General features: G+C 47.2%; 1 protein-coding gene across 1 annotated transcript in view; it reads left to right on the top strand.

Annotated features, from left to right (window-relative positions):
- The window catches only part of ABCB11 (ATP binding cassette subfamily B member 11), a 574,638-nt gene that overhangs the window by 278,869 nt on the left and 271,007 nt on the right, over positions 1 to 24,762 (top strand). Inside the window, exon 2 of the mRNA XM_078681619.1 lies at positions 10,076 to 10,178. Within this exon, the coding sequence (XP_078537745.1) occupies positions 10,076 to 10,178 (103 nt within the window). The remainder of the gene's footprint in view (positions 1 to 10,075; positions 10,179 to 24,762) is intronic.

Below are 24,762 nucleotides of genomic sequence, written 5' to 3' on the forward strand. Positions count from 1 at the left end.
AAATATGTCTTGCAAAAAAGATTTGTTGCAGGTAATTCTGCACACCTGTGAAGTTTCATTTCACAAAAGCTGTAAAGCTATGAACTTCAGACAGCTTCACAGCAGAATTAACATTTTGTTTAGTTCTACTGCCTCAGTGAATAATTAGTGGTGGAGGAGATTACATTAATTCTGTACTCAAGCATCTCTAATCTCTAAAGCAGCTAGTGGCCACAAAAGATTTGGAGGCCAGATCCATCTGTCTTGAGACTTGGGAATCCATTGGCCCCCCAATGAAGAGATGGTCTGCGAAACACAAGAAGCCCAGGCAACTAGTCAGCAACATATGTGGAAACGTGTTTGTCTTTCCAGCTTGTGCTGGTACACTAGTTTATGTAGGATGTCAACCACTCGGTATATCTCCATCCCCTGTCCTTTTCATATGCTTTACTAGCACCTTTTCCAACCTTGTTCTGTAATGTCAATGTCTAGAGGACATAGTGTTCTTCCTGCCACAGTTGTATGTAGTCCAGTTTCCATGTCTGTCTGTCTGGATAGCACTCACATCAGAGTATTTATGAATGAATCTCTATTACACATGGATAGGGTTGTCTGCTTGCACTTCCCCTGGGCTCTAGACTGGTGCTCTCATCTCCCACTCTCTGACCCATGCAGTCATCTGACTATTTAGTAACAGCTGTGTTTTTTCATGGCTTGAACATTACATTTATTGATGGCAAATGCTGTCTTCCTCAAGTCGTTGCCAGCTGTGATATACAGTACTCTCCCAACATCATAGAAGGAGCTGCAATTTAAAGGATCTATAAATGTTTATATAGGTTTTCGCATCAGCTGTGCATATTTTACAGTCTTTTTTCAACACTGTGCTTTTAGTAGCATAGAGACTAAAGTTCCATCATCTTCAGGGCCACTAATATTTTTTTTATGTTTCTGTAGAATTTCTCCTTTTAATTGTTGATTTGCAGCACTTGCCACATAATCCATTATTTGGTGCATAATTTGCAGATGTCAACAAAGCAATGTTATCCTAGCTCAAACGGATCAAAGTTACTAACACTTAGGGGCCCATTAGGATGGCGGGCGGATCGCCCCTGCCAGGCCAGCGTTAGCCACCGCCGGCCTGGCGGGGGCGATCCGCCCGCCATCCGTCCCGGAATGACCCCCAGCCATATTAGTACGGCTGGGGAAACCGCGGCGGACGGAAAGACCGTCCGCCGCTTTTCCGCCTCGGTCGCCTTGCGACCGGGGCGGAAAAGGGTTTCTATGGTGGCGGTGTCTATCAGACACCGCTAGCCATATTAGGATGGGACATTTTAGATGCCTTTACGTGGCGCCAATGCTGCCACGGAAAGGCATGCGGAGTCTGCATTGGGGGCCGATGCGGGTCCCCATGGACTCTGGGGGGCGGGGGGGTGCACGTGGGGGGTACCTATGGTACCCCCCAGCAGTTCCACCGCCGTGCCTGCCTTTCTGTGCCTGGAAGCGCACTGCATGCCTTCCTGCGATTGTGGCGGGCGGTGCTGAGTGCATCGCCCGCCACAATGGTAGGAATGCAGGATGCGACCCCCGCTGTGGCAGGCGCATCCTAATGCCAGACACGGGACCCCCCCTTATGGCGGGCGGTCCCTGGTACCGTGAAAATGGCGGGTGGGCAAAGTCTGCCCGCCATCCTAATGGGGGCCTTAGAGTCACATCTGATACCGCGTCAGACTTTTTCAGAGCATAACAGGTCACATTTTAGTTGCAGATTTTACATATGTGTGTTAAAGTGGTACCAGTGAGTTAAAATGTTTGCTCATATGTTATCACTGTGTTAAAAAGAAGAACATTTGAAATACTGCTCCCACAAAATGTGCTGTATTGCGTAGCAAAATGTGTTTTTGTATTTGGCACACAATGTAACCAACCATGCTGCATAATCTGGTATAATCTGGTCCTTCTCTGCAATGTAATTCCAGTGTCCCTGATCATTCTGCATTAATATGCAGTCCCTTTAACCTGAGAGCCCATTTACGACTGGACTGCCATTTCAAAGTAGATACAGCCCTGCCTTGTTTAGGGCATCGTGACCACCACTAATTTACCTGGCCCAGGTTAAGCAAGCATGATATGATGGACGCAGTCAGGGAAAACAAACAATGAACCCTACACAGTGGCGGAGCTTGGCCTTTAGTGCGGGCAGTCCCAGCCTTTGCCCCCACGCAGCAGCTGTAAGAGTGGGGGGGAGGGGGGATTGTTGTCGAATTGGCAAATGAATCCTGCGTTTGCCACAGGTGAGAGCGGCCGCCGCCCCTAAAACTTAGGCCTCCCGGGGCAGACCGCCCCCCCCCCCTTGCTATGCCACTGACCCCACATGATTTACAGGATATGGTTTCAGAAGCAGGCATTGATATTTAGACGTCGCTCATACCTGACCTTAGAGTAAGAGACACCTCACAGAAAAAGTGTTCAGATTTGGGGCCCCTGTTTTCTAAACTGCGGGGCATATTTAAAGGACCCTATCGCCAACCACAACCTCACTTTTTGATAGGGGCTTTGCCTTACTCACAAGGCCACTTAACATTGCTTATGGCCGCCTTGTGAATAAGGCACCCTTTGAAGCTATACTTAGTGTGAAAGAGGCGGCCAATAGGTGTTGTGGTGGGCGTTCCACCGCAACACCATTTAATTTTGACGCTGCCTCATATTTACAAGGGTGATGTAAGTATGAGGCAACTCCAAAATTTAGACCAGGGAAAACCTGGTCTTACCCTTGTGCAACGAGAGAAATCTTTAATTTCTCCAGGTTTTTGCTGTTTTTTTGGTGCGCTGCGTCGTGCAGCACATATAGAAACAGCAGAATGCTATTGATTGTTTGTGTCCGTTCCTGCACATAAAAAATCTATAAAAAAGTATATGTTTTGCAACTTCTATGTATGCTGAAATAAGCAGCACCCATAGAAGTTTCAAAATGCCATTTCAGATTGTTTATGTGAAGGAAGGGACACATTCCTGCACATAAACAATAATTCCCCTCAATGCAGGCCCCCTTGCACTATGGTGCAAGGGGCCTGCGTAGACACTAGGCAGCTAAATTAGCACCAGCGAAGGGGGAAATGAAATGCAATGCTGTACCGTGTTCTTTTAAATACAGTGCAGCCCTGCATTTCAATAGTGGCGGAGCATTGCATTAAGCCAAGGAGTCTAACGCCGCACTATCCACTTCCTTGTAAACATGCCCCTGCATTTCTCATAAAATTTGGGTTATATTCACAAATATTTTTCCTTGACACTTGTGTTTTGTCCCTGTCTTCTATGTTAATGAATTCTGAATGCTCAATCCTGATTCACAAAGCGTTTTCTGTAAGTAGCTGTGTTTTACTTTGGGAGTAGGTATGGCTTCTTTAACTTAATAGTGGCTTAGGGCCTGATTATGAGTTTGGCGGTCCTACAGTGGTGGCGGTCATCAACTGTCTGCTGTAGGACCGCTAAACCCATGGTGCAACCTCCTGTCAGATCCGAAGTTAAATCCTGGTCTGGCAGGCGGTGTAAAAACAGATAGCAAGGCTCATGGAAGAGCCTATAATGCAGACTGCTACAGCTTTCTGCACAGTGTGACATTCATGCCCCACAGTGCAGGAAGTGGGGGTGCAAATACAGGGACACACTACATGTGCCCCCCACAAACACCACTCGGCCCAAATCCGACAAGGGTCCCCTTTGTTGCCTTTCTGCCACCCTTTTTTCATGTCAGACTCACCACCATGGAAAGGGCGAAGAAAATGCAACTCGTAATATGCTTGGTAGTGTCGGCAGCTGCACGACCAGCATATTACGGCCGGTTGCAGACTGCCGGCCCAACGGGTTCTTGATCCCAGCTGTGCCAGCTGTCTCGTGGCTCTACTTAAAACAACAAGGGGACCCCAATTAGTATCAGCGAGGGACCTCGGGGAACTTATCGTACAGACACAACAGTGGTCCCTAGCAAGGAGACAATAATAACCAACATAAATATAGACCCAGTCAGTTCTATATTGTAGAAGACATGCCCAGCCGGACAGAGGTCTTCAAGTTTTATATTTCAATAAACGTTTTGCGAAACAATAATGCACCTTCAACAATTCACTTTCGTGGGGCACAAGCCTGTACCAACCCACGACAATACATAGACACAGACAACATACACAGAAGGGCTTACAAGGCAAAGTCAAAAAAGTCTCTGTAAAGTTTCAAAATTAAACAGAGAGATTCCAGTAGGTACCATTACATACTTTCATGTAGTAAATCATTGTACTGGTATATGGTACACAAGGTCGACGACGTTTCGGACCCCCTTACTAAATGCTGGGGTCCATCATCAGGACAGAACAGTAGTTGCCTTATTAAAATTTGAGCCTCTTTAGCCAAGGGGCATAAGGTTAAAGAGCTCACAGGCGAGCTTGAGTTAAAAATGATGGGACAAGATCGGTAATATAGTTAGTCATCGATATGACTTGGTGAATCGGGATTACAAGAATAGTGTGTCAAGGTCCGGGGACGGAGCGGGCAGATTACCACAATACCGCTTGTACCTTGCGGTCCCGGAGATACTGGGAGCGCAGAGTCGCGCTCCCAGTATCTCCGGGACCGCAAGGTACAAGCGGTATTGTGGTAATCTGCCCGCTCCGTCCCCGGACCTTGACACACTATTCTTGTAATCCCGATTCACCAAGTCATATCGATGACTAACTATATTACCGATCTTGTCCCATCATTTTTAACTCAAGCTCGCCTGTGAGCTCTTTAACCTTATGCCCCTTGGCTAAAGAGGCTCAAATTTTAATAAGGCAACTACTGTTCTGTCCTGATGATGGACCCCAGCATTTAGTAAGGGGGTCCGAAACGTCGTCGACCTTGTGTACCATATACCAGTACAATGATTTACTACATGAAAGTATGTAATGGTACCTACTGGAATCTCTCTGTTTAATTTTGAAACTTTACAGAGACTTTTTTGACTTTGCCTTGTAAGCCCTTCTGTGTATGTTGTCTGTGTCTATGTATTGTCGTGGGTTGGTACAGGCTTGTGCCCCACGAAAGTGAATTGTTGAAGGTGCATTATTGTTTCGCAAAACGTTTATTGAAATATAAAACTTGAAGACCTCTGTCCGGCTGGGCATGTCTTCTACAATATAGAACTGACTGGGTCTATATTTATGTTGGTTATTATTGTCTCCTTGCTAGGGACCACTGTTGTGTCTGTACGAGCTGTCTCGTGGCAGTCTGACTGCCACAGTCGGAATACAGCGGGCAGTCCCCCAGTGTGGCAGTGGTCCAACCGCCACCAGGTGCTCGGTGGTCCTATGTTCTGTCAAACTCATAATCAGGCCCTTAATTTCAGTAGTGGCAATAACTCTCTGCATTCCAAGGCCAAAAATAAAGCACTCAATGGATTTGAATTCTAGGTCACAGAACATTGTAACATACCTGGAACCACCACTTACCCAGCAATCACTCCGTACCAGAGCACAAGCAACACCCATAAGTGACTGTCCAAATATGCTATACCAAGTACAGAACTTCAAGACTGATGTTTTCTCAAAAGTCACAATGTCCTCATTCATTTCATTCCTCCGCTCTTCAGGTTTGATATGATAAGGTGATTTAAGATTTGTTTTGATTTATGTTTCATCAATAGCACTATATAAGCTGAAGTTGCATGGTACCATAGGGAAGTCTATATATGGGTTACATGATCTGTTTTGTCAACTTTTGAAATTTATGCGAGAATGGTCCTACTGCAGCATCTACCAGTGGTCAGAGCAGCCTTTGATTATGGTTCAAATCAGGTATTCAGAGTTTTCTCATATGTGTGGTCAAAGCCGGTAAGAATTAAGTTGCAGCACAGTGTAGAATGAGCAGATTTGTTAAATTTGATCGCTGTTTTGATCACAGAAATGAGGATTACCTCTTTCTGATAAAGGCACACCCATAAGGAATTTGCAATTGCAATTTCCAAGCTTGGATCTGGTTAACTTCAAGGCAGTAATGTCCAGATAATGTTGAGAGAAATGTAGCTGGATGTTTCAAAATATTCTAGGATAGGAATTGCAGCTTTTTACCAATTAATTCACTTTACTCCATCACGAGTTGTATGTGAAGATGACATACCAGCACTTTGAGTGTAATTACAAAGATGATGTGACCCCTCACCAAAAGCCTGACGCTGAAGTGTCATGTTGATTCATTATCATTGGCCTTGGGCTAATGGTTCTGGTGATTACATATTTTAGGCCTGTTTAAGATTCGGGTGACAAAGGAAAATCATCTGATTTCTGTGTTCAGTTTTAATTCTAGAGGGATACTTACAAATGGCATTTCTTCCATTACAGGGTTAGTATGGCAAAGGGAATTTCATCAGTGGGTCCCCATCCAAATGTAGCACTTCCTCCATAAATAGGATAGCTATTCACAAACTGCACTTCTAAAGTTGCTTCAGCCAAAATCAAACCCAAAACAGTAGTAAATTGAGTTAGTTAAAGAACGCCACATAGCCAACTACTGGTACTGCAACTCCCTTCCATAAAAAAAAGATGGAGGCAAGTATTTAAAATAAAACGCAATAGAAAACAATGTTGAATTATTTTAAATAGTTAAAAATATAAATAGATATAATTAAATATAAAAACATATAAACCAATAAAATACATTAATTATTCCATTAAATTTTTTAATAACCTTTTGATTTATTAAATTGATGTAACATTAACTTTTATCAAAGTATAATTAAATTACTTTCAATAATTCTATGCATCATTGTCAATAATAGTTATTAGTGCATTATACAAAAATATATTTTTATTAGAGGTAGGAATTGATTGTTTAATGTAATCTTTAGGAAAATATGTTCTATTTCGTGTGTTATATAATTTAATTAATATATAAAATTATTTTTATTTAAATACACGTTTTTACTTTTACCTATACTTTACCAAAACGTGACTCCACAGTCAATGTGAAGGGCTACCCATGGTAAAGCATTGAGAACATTAAAAATAAAATCTACTTTATAATAAATCAGTAAAAATATTTTTATTTAAATCTTTCATTTAATTGATGTTATATATTTAGTTTAATGCGGAATACAATGCAAAATGTGCTACATCACTATTTAATTTGGAACAACATCTTTAATTAATTTAAATATATCAAAAATAAATAGAAATATTTTTCTGAAGTTTAAATTATAAAATATATTTCCACTTAAAGAAATAAATGATCATGCATTAACAATTATTAAAAGCGGTGCATATAATTAATTTAAAATAATTTAACTATATTCTAGCAAACATTAATTTGACATTAATGGATACATTAAAAAAAGATTGCAAATACATTTTCATGATTAAATAATAAAAATGGTTTATATTTAGATAGTTTTATATCATTCAGTTATATTTATTTACTTTTTTACCTATTTCTAATTATTTATTTTAACTTTAAATTATTTCCAATGGGGCTTTATTTGAACTCTATACCTCCAGTACGTTTTATGGGAGAGTGTTGCAGCATAAAGTTTTGGCCATGTGTGGTGCTGGAGTTACTACTGTTTCGTGTTTTGGACAGTAATAACTTAGGGCCTTATTATGAGCTTGGCGGTCCTCGTGCAGCACCGCCACTGCTGCGCTTGCAGGAGGGCCGTAATGCGCTAACCTGATTCTGAGTTGAATCCAGGTTGGGTGGGTGGTGCTGCAGCAGTCTCATGCGACCGCCATGTTAGGTACATTAACAGCAGACTGCCTCTGTGCCAGCGCCTGCAGCACATTTCTGTACGGTGTGGCATGCACCAAGTTGTGCATGCCACATCGTGCAGGAACAGGGGGGCAATTCCCCCCCTGTGTCCACCCTCCCAGGCCCAGAAGCAGCAGGGGCCCTTGTTAGGGCCCCCATAGTAGCATCTCGCCCACCCATTTCATGGTGGGCTCACCACCATGAAATAGGAAGTGAAAAGCAACTCGGAATATTCTCGGTGGTGCTGCAGCAGCACCGCCAGCATATTCCTGCCCCTTACCACTGCGCCATCACCATGGGATATTGGATCTTGGCAGTCACATTGGTCGTGTGGTACGCCACACTCGTAATACTGTAGGCGGACCCACAGTGGTGGACGGACTGCCACTTTGAGTACAGCGGTCCTAGGACTGCCGTACTCCTAATAAGGCCCTTAGACTCGAACATTTTGCTCAACCTGTTTTCACTTTTAAGTAACGTCAAATTTTGGGAATAGCCTAAAGTGGTTAAGTTACCCAAAAGAATTAGAGCAGATTAAACGTGATTTACTCACAAGTGTAGGCTACCTTTGTGAATAGCACTATGGACCTGATTAAAATGTTGGGTGGACGTGATCGCCACGGTCAGTGGTCCCGACACTGCCATTACAATGCTATTGCACATGGTGCGGTCGTATACTCCCATCTCTATATGGGAGCTTGTGCTGGGGCTGTAAACCGGCTGTAGCACAAGCTCCCATGGAGAAATGGGAGATTCTGTTAATCCCTGCACCGAAGGTGCCTGCCACGTGGTGCAGGGATTAACCCTCGGACCCCAACCAGTGGCCAGGGTGGAGTGGGGGACCTGCTCATGGCCCTCAAAGACGCTTTCCATGTCAGTAAGCCCGATACGGAAAGCCCGTCGGAAATCAACATTGTAATCCCGACAGTGAAAAAGCCATCCTCAGGGATTACGTTGGGGCCTTCGGCGAATGGACGGGCAGATCCAGCCAGAATGACCGACTGGTTTAAATTCCAACCGCCTGCATTGTTATTAGGCAGCGGAATTTAAACTGGAGAGTTAGTAGGTGGGGGAATTGAAACCAGAGACAGCGGAATTGAAACTCGATGATGGCATGCAGGTAGGCAGGGATGAAATGGTGACTATAAGACTGGGGTTTACAGAAGAGAGTCCATCAAATTATGTAATTTTAATCAAGGGATGATATTTGCTATTTTAACTTCATTATGTATGTTTTCTGTAGTCAAAATGTACATTAAGTGCAGCTGAAATAAACTGCATTTTTGCATTTCCCTACACATTGCTTCTAGAAACCATCTTCACAACACATAGCATCTGTACATCTGCCCTCAACAAAAATATATGTATCCGGTGACAAAGGATTGAGGTGCACTGACCATCTTCTAGAAGACACTTAGGGGCCTATTAGCATATCGGGCGGATCACCACCACCGGCCCGGCGGTGGTGATCCGCCTGCCAGATGCTCCTGCTTTACCCACGCCAAATTAGAATGCCCGTCGGATTCCCGGCCGGGCGGAAAAGACCCTCAATATGGTGGCGCTGCCTTGGAGGCCTTTCCATGGTGGAGACTCCGCCATGGAAAGGCATACGGTGATCACTTTGGGGGCCCGTTGTAGCCTCATGGGGGCGTGGGGGGCTACATTTGGCGGTACCACATCGGCATACACAAGGTGGCAGGCACCACTCTGTGCCTGTCACATTGTGCATGCCAATGCACAACATGCATAATGTGCATTGCGACGGGTGCTGCAGACAGCACCACCCGTCGCAATGCATAATATGCAGGATGCGACTGCCAGGCTGGAGGGCGCATCCTAAATGGCCGGCGGGACTGCCGCACCTCTGGCAGTCGGTCCCGTTTACCGTTACGGTGCCCACCATCGTAATGGGCCTTTAACTGTCAGGCAGCTGAGGATGCCCAAGAATACACAAGCTAATACTCACTAAACATGCCTGTTCCCTTGCCTGCATATCAGGAGACCATCCTCTCTGCCTCTCATGTATGCATTGCGGGCCAAAACAAGCACCAGAGCCCCAGCCAGCTTTGTCTCCCCCTCTTCCCATAAGACAATTTCTGCATTTTATTAGCACCGTTTCTGCACTAAAAATCATTGACTCCACCAGATTGCCAAAAAAAGCATGTTCCTTGTAAAAGCAGTGAATGTAAATCTAAACTGAAATACCCATTTGTTAGAAAGAGTTATTAAGCATCAACTATTCTAGAACTTATCATCATGCAATACAGCATGTAACATGCATGTTTTTGCATCTATGTCTAATTCACCTATTTGTGTATTCTTGTAGAATCCAAGGATGAAGGACAAATACATTTTGACTAATCCAGTCCATCTACGCAGCTTGAAGAAGTTGGGGGAAGACAATAGAGCATTTTACTCAGATGAGTCTGGTAAGAATCTGTCTCTTGCACCTCAGTTCTTAATGTAATCGTGCACATGTGGTTCACATTAGTGACCACTCGCGACCATACGCCAGGTTTCTTTGAGCTAGATGAATTGGCGGGGCACTGAGGATGCACCAGGCCGCTTTCTGGGACAGGTCAGTACTGGACTGACTTGCTCTATTCATCAAACTACTTAAGGCTCTCTGTGAGAATACAGTTAAGCAAAATCAAAATGCCATCCATAGTCAACTTTCATGATTGGCGAAGGGTTTTTACAATAAATCAGAGTTGTATCACATGTAATAAATACATAGAATTCTTCAGTTATGATTGGAATGATGTGGCAGACGAATTTAATCGATACTCTGGCCACTCTATCTTTCACGGCTTGATTATCATGACACTGCGAGTGCTTAATGTGTAAACCAATGCATGCCGGTGCACAAAGCTGTGCTCAGAAGTCCACGACCAGCATTATTAAATGTTAGTGCACGGAATACCAATGCTGTGTAATCTTCAATCAGCATCAGTCCTCTTTAATCCACTACTAGTCTCCCGTTTCCCCTTAATCACAATGTTTGAGGTTCCTCCTTTGTCCTTTTGTAACAATTGATTAGTTTTTTTCTTGCTTCTTCTTTCCCATTGATCCGGAAAAATAAGTGTCGGTCCCCAAAAATGACCAAAAAGTTCAGATTCTTATGTATTCTCATTACTGTCCAATGGTGAAGCTGTCATTGAATCTAAATAACAAATGTGTTTAATGAAGATCCTGACTGTTGGCAAGTATCACAATGATTAAAAATATATGATTGAAAAATGCAGGGCCTGATTCACAAAGGGAAACTTATACAAAGATACAAGTTTACATATTTTTTGTATTCATAAACTATAATGTAATAGTCAGTTTACGTTTTACTGCGGAGACTGTAGGTGTGTATGTGGTGAAATGTTACTGACATCAACGTCCATTAGTCTTCCAGTCTTTCCTGGCAACACGCTGCATCTCACAGCCAGTCATCATGTTTAGGGCTGTGCTTCCGTCCCCCACAGGGCTGGACTGGGAACTGCAACCGGCCCTGGCAAATTGCTCGGCCGGTCCCTGGGGGGAGGGGGGAGCTGTTTGCTAGGGCCGGTTTTTGCCGATTTTGTCACAGTGGGGCGATGTGGCCGGCCCCCGGTAACAAAAACAGCCCTACAGGGGCCTAAAACCGGCCCCACCCTGGCGGCCCACCGGGAAAATGCCCTGTGCCCGCTGCGGCCAGTCTGGCCCTGGTCCCCAGTGCATCGCCACTCATCTGTTAGCAATGAGCAGCAGCATCGCTGCCAAGAGGCATGATCAGCTGGAATGTCTTTTTACATATCCCATCAGGGCTATGAGCACACAGGAGTCTCTATTATCAAGTCCATGGAGTTGAAGACAGTATTTCAAGATTCAGCTAGTCTAGTGCATCCCCACGAATGGTGCAGATGGTCGGACCCCTCAACACTACATCGCCCGCAAGTCTCCTCCTGGGTAAGGCCCATATTTCACAGGATAGTGCACGTGTGGCATGTGCGGGCAAAATATTTATATGTATGAGCCTCAGCCTTCAATTTGCCATCAGCATTCTAGGTTGGGAGCAGTGATACCTCCATGTTTCATCAGTTAGGTCTGCGTCAATGTTCGTTTACTATCTCATCAGCGTTCTAGGTGTGATCATTGGTGTCTTGTCCTGCATAGTGGCATAACAAATGAGTTATCATATGTCTAGTAGAGGGATTGCTCAGCAAAACACCCGGGAGCCTGTAAGGGTATGGGTATGCGGGGCAATGTGCTGTGTGTGGCTCTGCAGGTACTATGCAGTCTGTGATATAGAAGAATGTCTAAGGAAGTGCAGTGAGAAGGGGCTTACACATCCTTCAAAGAGATACATTTGCATGAAGGGTATAGGTCACCCAGAGTCTCCAGCCTCAACCAGCACAATCGGCATTTAGCATGGATATCCCCATTGGGTGACACTGTCAGGTTGTCGGGCAAGGGAAGTCCCTGAGGGCTCAGTTGCAGAGGCAGTGCCAAGCCCATACAGTGCAATGCACCGTATCCTCTTCCCCGCAAGGGCGCGCAGGTGTAGTGCAGATGGCTGAGCGCCTTGGGCAGTCGACAGTATTGGCAGCCTCTACTGCAGTATGAGGCAGGAATTGACATGGGATGCAACCAGTAGAACACCTAATCAGCATGAGCACAGTAACAGTAGAGCTCAATGTCTGGGGCACCCAGCTCTTCCTGTTCGAATGGTAAGGTCAGTGTTTGCCATGCCAGTCTTGGTGGCCTGCCTGCCCATGTCAGCTGAACCAGAAGAGACCTGATACGTATAAAAAATGCTGTAGTTGGTGGGATCTGGCTGCTCATAAGCAAGTGCAGAAGCTTGTGTAAGATAGACATATTGGTGATGGCGACTTGCCCAGTAAGTGACAGTGATAGGCAAGTCCACATTGGGATTTTGTCTTCCACTCAATGATCCTGCCATCGTTTTCATGCTAGGTCCAGGTGATGTCACTGCTAATCCGTATACCAATGTCGCGGACACTGACATCTGCTCATTCAAGGGGGTAGTCAATGGGAAAAAATAGTACACTCTCAGTGATGTGAAAATGATTGATTTGGACCAGTTAATGCTGCACCAGTTAGTGCAGCAAGGCAGGTGATCTCCCACAAGACCCATGTGAGATTGCCAGTCGGTTCTCTGACATAAACAGCAACCTCATACAGTTAAGGCCTGAACTATTATAGGAAGAAGTGACAGGATAAGGGCCACTAGCATTTTTGCAAGTATTTTATCATTTAGGTAAATCATGAAAGGGGCCTATATGAGGCTCTGTGGTTAGATAGCTTCTCATTCTTTAGGAGTGTGACTATTGGGGCTTCTCTCATTGAAGCCGGCAAGCAGCCAACTCTTCTGGCATCCTCATACATTGTAAGTAAATGTGGGATCAGATCTTTTTTTTTCGCTTTATAAAACTGGGCTGCTAGACAGGATGCCTCGAATGACACCCTCCACTTTAAAGGTGCTGTTAAGCTAAATCCTGTGTTTATTATAATGCAAGAGTAATTATAGAGAGTCCAGTTACTCCCCTGAGAAGTGTATAGTCTAGAGAATAACTGGGCCATGGTCAGAGAGACAGCTATCAAACGGTTGATTTGCCAGTTGAGATGGGCACTAGGATTAGCCAAAATAATTTGCTATCAACCTTAACAAAGGTGGGAAACAAATTCAAGAGGTGGGATATTATTGTGATATTCTATATTTGTGCCCTTGTTGCATGCCACTTACTAATATTAGTGTCAGTATCCCTGTGTTACTGTCCCATTCCTGCTGCCCTAATGTCGGTGACTCACATTAATGTTTGTGGACTTCTCTGTGTTCCTGAGTCCGTGTCCCCATATCAGTGCAAGTGCACATATTTCAGTCTCTCTCTACTTATTCTTTCTTGCCAGAATCCCAGTATGAATGGCAATGCCCTTAATTTCGCATCTACCCATGTTGTCCCAGTGTCAGTCTTCAACATTGGATTCTTGCGGTTCGCTGTGCAATGGGGCGTGCTATGACTTACGAGTTACGTGGGAGCACTTTTTTACGTATTCTATAAAGGATGGGGAGGCAAATAGAAGTGGGGGTTGTTATTATACGTGGAAAACTAAAAATACTTGGCTAATGGGAAAATAATTTAATTTGTGCCTCTATCCGGTTCGATTAAAAACTGGAGAAAAATGTTTTGAAACTCATGGACTTATGTTCCTGAATTTCTACGGTCTATATCTTCCAAGCCCTATCTCAAGGATTTTCTTCAGGACCAAGGAATACTCCCTGATACCACTCCTGACAAAACACTCAATGTTGAGTGTACTCTACTCAGAGAAAAATATGCCTGTAAGGTATGTTAGTAGCCAAAATGAGGCTTCAGTAGCCCAAACGCGGGGTAAGGGACACATTTAGTCACACTTGCATCAAGACTACTCCCTTGCTTCAGGAAAGTAGCCTGCCCATGGCTCCGACCCCCGTAGCAATTCAGGAACATAAATCCATGAGTTTCAAACTTTTTTTTCCCCTCGTTTTTAATCATACCGGATATAGGCACAAATAAAATTGTTTTCCCACTAGCCATGTATTTTTAGTTTTCCACGTATAACAATCACCCCTCTCCTATCTGTCTCTTCCTCCTTCATAGAATACATCAAAAAGTGCTCCCATGTAACCCTTAAGTCGTAGCACGCAGTGTCTAATGTCCATGTCAGAGTTCAGTTGTCAGTGTTGATGCCCAGTTTCAGGGTCTCTGTGTCAGTATGCTTGCATCTGCAACCCCTTGTCGGTGAGCCCTGCCAGCAACTACAGATCAGAGCCCAGGTGTTGTGTCACCCCAGTCAGTTCCTTTCTATTAGTGTCCTTGTGCCCTAATACTGCCTTGGTAGTGTGCTCAAGCAGCACCAGGACACGCCTAGAGTAAGAGGAGCGGGAGCTCTCATGCAGCGCCCGGTAAGAAGGGGTCTGGGGGTTGCTCCGGCATGTTCGTTTGAGCTGCCCCACTTGATAGCGGGCCGCTCCAACGAGACAGATACCGAGTGGTCCCACCAGTGAGCGGACCACTCCAACGATCCTGGGGGCTTTGTTGTTGCGAGCCCACGAGGCTCCCGGGCACAGTTGTATTCGAGCCCGAGAGGCGCCAACGTCGGAGGCATTTGTGAATCTAGAGCCCACGAGGCTTCCACGGAATTTGGCAGCAGTTTGTTTAGAGCCTGAGAGGCTCCACCAGCCTGGGGGCATTTCGGAGGGTAGAGCGGCCCGGGTTGGCAGCGGGCCGCTTCCCCGGTGTGGCGGCATTGTTGCGTTAGAGCCCACGAGTCTCCTACCTTGTTTTTGGGCACAGTCGTTCATTAAACCCCAAAGGAGAGCCAGGAGGCACGCTGGTGCCAGGCTCAGTTCCCCAGCTGCCCAGCACTTAGTGGGCAGCTGCTACGTTTAGGCCCTGAGAACTGTTGCTGTTACTGTTTTTCTTCTTTGGCTGCCTGTGCAGCCAGCCCAGACATTCTGGACATTGGGCCTGTGAGCCCCTGAGATGCCAAGTTGGCCTGGGGTCAGTTCTGTGATCTTTGGCGCAAATGTGATTACCTGCCTAATGTGATTTCTGTATCATGTGTAATGCTTTATGCCTATACCTCTACATGTGTTTTTCCTGCCTAGGAGGTTGTTTGGCCTAGTATAGTTATACTAGTGAGGTTGTGTCCCTGTGTGATATATGCCTAAGGTGTTTAGGGTTGCGTAGGGGGTACTTACCTTTTACCAGTGGTTACTGGTTGTGTGCTACATTTGCTATTTGGTGCTACAATTATTCTATGTTCTAAGTGATATTTCTACAAAGTGCTAGTTCTACCAAGTGCTCATTCCTGACAGTGGTCCATGTGGCCCTGTCCCGTGTATATAATCTCCTGTAAATTCCGGCCATGCCAGTGGCACAGTGTAAATTGTGTGTTTATTATCTAATGTGTTTGGTATAATACAAAGGCTATTTTTATATATAACCTTGTGTGGAGTTTCCTTTGTGGTGGGCCTTGGGTGTTGTTGCTTGGTGCGCGCAAACGCTTTACACATTGCCCTTGGGATAAGCCTTACTGCTCGTGCCAAGCTACCAAGGGGGTGAGCAGGGGTTATCTTGGCGTGTGACTCCCTTGCCCTGACTAGAGTGGTGGCTTTTGCCTGGCTTTGGCGCTAGCCTTAGCCAATCAGAAATCCCAGTTCTAACAGTTTATATTGTAATTGTATTTATATCGCACTTACTACCCCTGCAGAGGCATTGTAGAGATTTCCAGCTTGTAGAACACTACTCCTGAACACAAGATTACTGGTTAGTCCAGAGATTATTGGGTTTAATCTTGCGCTCACAAGGTAACCATTCCATGCGCTTACTTCAGTTTCTTACATATAAATTCACTAAAAAGTTCATACAAATGATGGGTTGATTGGGCTAGAAGAGATAAGGTATTCTTAGGTTGTAGGCATGCTGCTGACAGCCGACGTTATGATCTATGTAATCAGGTATTCACAATGCGTAGAAAAGTATAATATAATAGAAAATAAGGCAAACAATTATGCAACTTCTTAAAGAAGATTATGATCTAGGAGAGTAGGTCATGCAAAGGGACATAGCTAAGGATACCATTCATCAGTAGGAGAGGAGACGAAAACATGCAAAAAGTTATAAATCAAGGTAAGTTTTTAATGTAAGATTTTAGTAATATTGTGAGAGGACTTGTGAGATTGCATGCAATATTAATTGTGTGAGATGCAAAAACAAACACCGCCATTTACATGGTTTCAGCTGCTGTAAACTATGAACCTTCTGCACAATCCTTCAAGTACAGGGCGGAACAAGGAAACACATAGTATGGTATAATCACACAAACTCAGTAGTAATCTATAAAAGAATGAGTGTTGGTGCCCAAAACTCTGCTCTGAAGCTATTAAAAGTTGACATGCAGAATACCAAGGTTGCAGTCTTAATTCCACGTTATGCATTTTATTTCACTAACAGACACTCTCTGCCCCTTTACCTTACTCTTGCAGGGTTTTGCTTTCTCCCTTCCTGACATGTTTTCCGACTTTCTCTTCCTCTGTCTTTCTGCTCTGTGTGTTTTTCCTTCTCATCTCGGTAAATGTGTAACACAGAAAAATGTGTGCAGGTGGTCCTCACCGGCAACCACAGACTCAAATTAAGCGTTTCAAGCCCGTGCTAACTCGATAGCAATCAGTGCAGCACAGAAGTGTCCTATTTATTTTCATTTATACAGCAGTGAGCAAACCTAACTTTAAAGAACGACTATGTGAATGATAAACTATAGTTATCTAAAAACAGACACTCTGACTGCTCTGTTCCGGTGCAGACTCAATATTGCCCAACGATGCAACATAAATCGTAGCGTACACACTAGACTACTAGCATCATGGTACAGTGTTAAGTTAATTACTTACTGTGATGTGACAGCTTTTTTTTTAGTTTTCATTGACCTATGAGGGAGGCCTGCTGTGCGACACGCTGATCGCTTCTGTCGTCTGCTGATTAGTGCTGCGGCTGCGCAGTATGCTGGGCGAGCCATGGGCATAAACACTGCTCATTGGTCCAGTCCGGGTACACAGTTGACGATTCACCAAGTAGGGGCGAATTTCCAATCCTTCACCAATGAACAATTTCAAACCCCCTCACACAGTCGTACTGTGCTGGTGCTGCCCACAATTAGAAGTCAAGATGGCATTATTAGCCTGTATTAATCTGGTGTGTCTTTTCTTGAATTCTTCTGTGGTATATTTTTAATTATCCATAGTATCCGAGACATCTTCCTAGCAAATGTCCGAAGAGCACATTTAAACAAGTGCCTGCGCCGTCCCTGTAATTGGAATAATTCACGTTCCAATCGCAGTGCAGCCTGTGAACGCCCGCCAATAATTCTTTACATCATCTCAGGGCCCAGGCAGTTTCAGGCAGTACTGTGTGGCTCACAATAAGGTGGGCAGCTGGGCCGTGGCAAGCATTGGCATCCAATTTAAATATTTTATACGCACACAGTCACATGACACGAGGCTCTTCACCGGGGAGACTGGGACCCCTGTCAAAACTTAGTAAGCAGCGCACAGGGTGTGTCTTTTCTTGAATTCTTCTGTGGTGCTGTTACTGAGAGCTCTATTTTTGATTACCCCGAGTATCCGAGACGACCTCTTCCTAGCAGATGTCCAGGGTGGACAGAGAGCATACTTAAATAAATGCCTGCGCCGTCCCTGTAATTATTGTAATAATTCAAGTTCCAATACGCAGACGCAGTGCAGCTTGTGAACGCCCGCCGATAATTCTTACATAATGGCAGCAAGCAACTGCATCCAATTCAAATATTTTACATGCTGCACGCAGGCTGTCACCGGGGAGACTGGGACCCATGCCAAAACTTAGTAAGCAGCGCGCAGCGCAACCAATTCTACGCAGCGCAACCATTTCTATTATATATACTTCGTGCAGAGTGTAGACCCGGCCCTGAAAAATAAGTGCCGGTGCTCAGCACCGGAAAGCACCGGCACAAATTAATCACTGGATGGGTCTGTGAAAGGAGTGTTTTGTTCCCCCACTCTGGCTCCTGAGCAAAAGAGAGACTGCGATCAAGTTTTGGGACAGAACTCCTCTCTGTTATCCCTCATTCCTGCGATCGCCCACCTGTGTACCCATGATGTGGACACTGGGGACAACTTTCCTGTCAAGAATAAATCTTACAGGTTGTCAGATAAGGTGAAGTCCAGCACCAAGAGTGAAGTCTCTAAGAAGCTGGAGTTGGGGTTGATAAAACCATCCAGTTGCCCCTGGTCCAGTTCTGTGGTTCTTGTACCAAACGTTGCAACACCGGGCACCACACCTGAACTGAGGTTCTGTGTGTATTACATATGGTTACATTCTGTAACCAAGACTGATCCTCCTACTATTCTGAGGGCGGATGAGCTCATTGACAGGTTAGGGGCTGCTCAGTACTTAAGTAACTGTGATCTTACATCTGGGTACTGGCATATCGTCTTAACAGAGGGAGCCAAGGAGCGGTCAGTCTTTTCCGCATTGGAGAGCCACTACCAGTTTAGGGTGATGCCCTTTGGTTAAATAAATACCCCTGCCACCTCCCAGAGGTTGGTTAACCAGGTCCTTGCTGGTTTGGAGCCATTCTCAGCTGCCTACCTGGATGACATAGCTGTCTTCAGAGGCAGTCGGGAGGACCATCTCCATCATCTCCGTGAAGTGCTTCAGGCCCTGCAACAGACAGGTCGGACTATCAAGGCCAGCATGTGCTAGATAGAACAGGGGCCTGTGGTGTACTTGAGACACCTGGTGGCCGGGGGAAGGGCGACCACTGCGCCCTCCATGGCCTGGTCGCCCCCACGCTCCCCGCCTGCTCTGCCTGCCTCATTACCTGCTGCCTGCCAGACGCCGATCCGGAGCCCCAGCCGCCGCAGGGCCGCCCGACCTCGGATCCCCGGCGCCCCAGCCGCCGCAGGGCCGCCCACCAAGCTTGCATAGGTTTTTCCCGCCGTTACCCGCCGCGACCCCGCCCCCCGCCTGCCGATTGGCCCACGCGCTCCCCGCCTCCCAGAGGACCCTCCCTCCCGGCTCCCTTCTTATGACGCCCCCAGAGCGACCGCGCAGCGGGAGCACCGATTGAGCGCCGAAGGTGCGCCAAAAGTAAGCCCGTCTACGCCCGTCCGCGCCTGGCCCGCGCCCAGTGCCATGACCCCTGGCCCCCACCGACGAAAGCCGTCTCGACGGACCTACGACACCGCCGAACCCCGGGTTGCTACCGAGCCACACCGAGACGCACCCACGGACCCTTCAGCTGCCACACCTGCAAGTTCACCTGCAACCAGACCCACGCCACACCAGCACCCACCAAGCCGAACACCAACAGCACCCACTTGAAGTGCATCCTGCTCAACACCCGCTCCGTCCACAGACACGCCGTCGAGTTCTGGAACCTGCTCGACACCACAGCCCCAGACGTCGCCTTCCTCACGGAAACCTGGATGAACGCCTCCTCAGCGCCCGACATTGCCATCGCCATTCCGGACGGCTACAAGATCATCCGGAGGGACCGCGTCAACCAGACAGGAGGAGGCATCGCCATCATCCACAGGAACACCATCCGCATCACGACCAACGCCGACGACACCCTCGCACCCGCCGAACACCTGCACTTCCGGATCCACATCAACCCCAAGACCACCCTCAGAGGCACCCTCATCTACAGACCCCCGGGACCACGCACACAATTCAGCGAGGACATCGCCGAGTTCATCAGCCCGCACGCCCTCCTCTCCGCTGACTAGATCCTCCTCGGGGACCTCAACTTCCACCTGGAGAACAACAACGACCGCAACACCACCACCCTGCTGGACAACCTCACCAACCTCGGACTCAAGCAACTGGTGACCTCCCCCACCCACTACGCCGGACACACACTCGACCCGGTCTTCTCTTCCAGCAAGGACATCGCCTTCAGCCATGCCACGGGACTCCACTGGACGGACCACAGCTGCGTCCACTTCAGCTTCAGAAGGACCACGCTCCACCATCACCAGCAACAGGTTCCCCGCAGAAGCTGGAACAAGATCACTGCAGACCAGCTCGCTACTTCCCTGAGCAAGAACCCTCCCACCAGCACAACGAACCCCAGCCAAGCGGCCAGCAACCTCACGAAATGGATCAGCGACTGCGCAGACGACCTCGCCCCTCTGAAGACCCCGCCGAGCAGACCCAGCAGCAAGAAAGCCCCATGGTTTAACGACGAACTCAAGAGCTCCAAGAAGAACTGCAGAGCACTCGAGAAAACCTGGCGCAGAGACCCAACACCGGACAACATGACTGCCCTCAAGCTCGCCACCCGAAAACACCACCAACTGATCCACGCCACCAAGAAAACCGCATTCAAGGAACGACTGGACAACAACGCACACAACAGCAAGGAACTCTTCAACATCGTGAAAGAGCTCTCCAACCCCAACGCCGGAAACAACGACATCACCCCTTCGCAAGACCTCTGCAACTCCCTCACCTCCTACTTCCACAACAAGATCGCGGACATCCACAACAGCTTCAGCACTCAACCGACGCACGCCACGACCGAACCACCGCCCCCCACCACCACCCTCCGCGCCTGGACCCCGATCAGCACCGAAGACACCATCAGCACGATGAACTCCATCCACTCCGGATCTCCGACAGACCCCTGCCCTCACCACGTCTTCAACAAGGCCGACACTGTCATTGCACCCCACCTGCGGGACATCATCAACACCTCCTTCGACATCGCCACCTTCCCGGAGAGCTGGAAGCACGCCGAACTCAGCGCTCTACTCAAGAAACCATCAGCCGACCCCACCGACCTCAAGAACTACTGCCCCATCTCGCTGCTCCCGTTTCCGGCAAAAGTCATCGAGAAGACCGTCAACAAGCAACTGGCCGCCTTCCTTGAGACGAACGGTTCCCTCGACCTCTCGCAGTCTGGCATCCGGCCCAACCAAAGCACCGAGACCGCCCTGATCGCAGCTACCGATGACATCCGAGCCCTGCTCGACAACGGAGAAACAGTGGCCCTCATCCTCCTGGACCTCTCCGCGGCCTTCGACACTGTCTGCCACCGTACCCTAGTACAGCGCCTCAGCAACGTCGGAATCCAGGAGAAGGCACTGGAGTGGATCATCTCCTTCCTCGCTGGAAGGACACAGAGAGTCCGCCTCCCCCCGTTCAGATCGGAGGCCACCAAAGTCATCTGCGGCGTTCCTCAAGGCTCCTCGCTCAGCCCAACACTCTTCAACGTCTACATGAGCCCCCTCGCAGCCATCGCACGCCAGCACAACCTCAACATCATCTCCTACGCCGACGACACCCAGCTGATCCTCTCCCTCACCAACGACCCCACCACCGCCAGAGCCAACCTGCACGAAGGGATGACAGACGTAGCCAAATGGATGTCGAACAGCCGCCTGAAACTGAACTCGGACAAGACGGAAGTCCTCATCCTAGGATCCTCACCCTCCGCCTGGGACGACTCCTGGTGGCCCCCCGCCCTGGGCAGCGCACCCAAACCAACAGACCACGCACGCAACCTGGGCTTCATCCTGGACTCCTCCCTCTCCATGACCAGACAAGTCAACGCCGTCTCCTCGTCATGCTTCAACATCCTGCGCATGCTACGCAAGATCTTCCGATGGATCCCCTCCGAGACCAGGAAGACGGTCACCCAGGCCCTCGTCACCAGCCGTCTGGACTACGGCAACTCCCTCTACGCCGGAACCACCGCCAAACTCCAGAAGAGACTCCAGCGGATCCAGAACACCTCAGCACGACTCATCCTGGACATCCCCCGCCGCAGCCACATCTCCGAACACCTGAGAGACCTGCACTGGCTCCCGGTCAACAAGAGAATCACCTTCCGGCTCCTCACCCACGCACACAAAGCCCTACACAACCAAGGCCCAGGATACCTCAAAAGCCGCCTCAACTTCTACGCCCCCAAACGCCAGCTTCGATCGACCAGCCATGTCCTCGCCGCCGTCCCCCGCATCTGAAGAGCCACCACAGGAGGAAGGTCCTTCTCCTACCTGGCCGCCAAGACTTGGAACTCCCTTCCGACCCACCTCCGCCTGACCCAAGACCACCTCGCCTTCAGGAAGCAGCTCAAGACCTGGCTGTTTGAGCACTAGCGGACCCCCTCCCCCCAGCGCCTTGAGACCCTCCGGGTGAGTAGTGCGCTATATAAATGCTTTGATTGATTGATTGATTGATTGATTGATTGCAACCTCTTCAGGCCAAGATAGAAACCGTAATGGCCTGGCTGACCCCCAAAACCCAGAGTGAGATCAAAGCTTTATCGGCCCTCACTGTGTATTATAGGAGGTTTGTCAAGAGATATGGCACCATTGTTGCCCCCTTGACAGAGCTGACTTTAAAGAAGCAGCCCATAAATGTGATTTGGACAGAGTCATGCAAAAAGCATTTGTCTCCCTGAAGCAAGCCATGTGCACAGCTCCTGTGCTCAAGGCCCTTGACTTCTCCCAGCAGTGTATCAGGTAGACAGATGCCTCAGAGCACGGTATAGAGGCAGTACTCCCACATCTCAATGAAGAGGGCCTAGACTAACCTTTAGCCTTCATCTCCAGGAGGTTACTTTACAGGGAACATAGGTGGAGTTCAATAGAAAGATAAGCATTGTTGTGGTCTGGGAACTGAAGAAGTTGAGGCCGTCCCTGTTTCGCACTCACTTCGTGATTCAGACAGACCACAGGCCCCTCACGTGGCTTGTGCAAATGAGGGTGAGAATCCAAAATGTATTAGGTGGTCTATCTCCATACAGGGTATGGACTTCAGGGTGAAACTTAGACTAGGGGTAAACCATGCCAATGCTGATGGTCTCTTCAGGTTTTCCCCTTTAGTGATGAGAACTTCTGAGAGTTTGTGTAGCTCTCCCCATTTTCAGCTGGGGGGACATGTGTTAGACCTGTCATCCAATGGGTGGTCTTCCCCAACTTTTTGTCTCTTGTCTCCCACATTTTGATGTATCTTCTTGTTGGCTTTAAGACTTTGAACACTTTACCACTGCTAACCAGTGCTAAAGTGCATATTCTTCTCTCCTAAACATGTTGACATTGCCGTATATTTGATTGGCATATTTAGTTTACCTATAAGTCCCTTGTGAATTAGTATACCATATACCCAGGGCCAGTAAACTAAATGCTACTAGTGGGCTTGCAGGACTGATTGTGCCACCTACACAGTTAGCCTTACAAACCTGTCTCTGGCCTGCCATTGTAGGGATTGTGTGCGCAGTTCACTGCCAATCAAATTGGCATCAAAAACCTCTTGCCAAACCTTAAACTCCCCTTTCATCACATATTAGTCACCCCTAAGGTAGGCCTTACATAGACCTTCATTGGGGATTCCTTAAACCCCCAATTAAGCTGTAATTCCTGATTGCAAAGGAGTAGCTATTTCTTCTTTAATATCTTTGGAATGGAGGTGATAAATCCTTTTTACTGGTTAAGTTGCATTTAACACTACCATTTTAGAAATGCCACTTAACTATGCTCTTAACTTTTGCTCTGTGTGCCTTGCAGCCTGTCTCCAATACATATCTGGGAGGGGTGACAGCTACACTTTGTGCATACTCTCTAGACAGCCACAACACAGGAAGGGCTGGGTGTGACAGGGTATACATTTGCATTCATCTGCATACTGATAGTCTACCAAGGTGAGGGAGAGGTGGTTCACATACATATGAATAGGTTGTGTCCTGCCCTCACACAAAGGACTGATGTATTCCCTATTGATAGTCTGGAGCCAGGGTTGGGCTAAAAGGGATCATTGTGCACTTCAGAGAGTTTCTTTGAAGTCTCTCCCTACATCAAAGGCACTTTTGGGTATAGTTACAAGGGCGCTGACCCTATCAATGTGCTACATTACTAGACATGGAAAGAACTCTGCTGGAGTAAAGGCTGTTGTGCTGAAGGATTGCCACTCTGCTGGCTGTGTTCTGAGGCACTGCTTCCCTGCTTTGCCAAGCTGCCCTTTTACCTGCTGACCTCTGCCCTGTTAAAAGACCAAGGCCGGTGGGCGCAAGATCCGTTCCGCTCGCGGATTTTGCAGATTTTTGACAATTTCGCGATCCGCGAATCGCGTGAAATTGCTGAAAAATCCGCTCACGGTTCGGATTTTTTTTTTAGTAGAGGGTGGCATCTTCATGGATAAATATGCAGGCAGGACTCATTCTGGCACGATGCTCCTGTTACAAAAATTAAACCTCAACAGGAAGCACTTACAGATATACATTAAGCAGGTGCCAGAGTTGAAGCTCAAATTCTGTCACGCATTATAATCAGCCCAAACAACGTTTTGTTCTGCTAATACTCAAATTGATAAGAAAACAAGTTTCTCCAACAACTAGATACATCTGATAGGATGTCAATTGGCCTTTAATTACAAGGATCTGTGGGATTTTGAGAGGGATTTTCAATAATGGTGTGAAAAAGGCAGTTTTCCAAAT

This window comes from Lissotriton helveticus, chromosome 3_1 (assembly GCF_964261635.1).
Source record: "Lissotriton helveticus chromosome 3_1, aLisHel1.1, whole genome shotgun sequence".
Taxonomy (NCBI): Eukaryota; Metazoa; Chordata; class Amphibia; order Caudata; family Salamandridae; genus Lissotriton; species Lissotriton helveticus.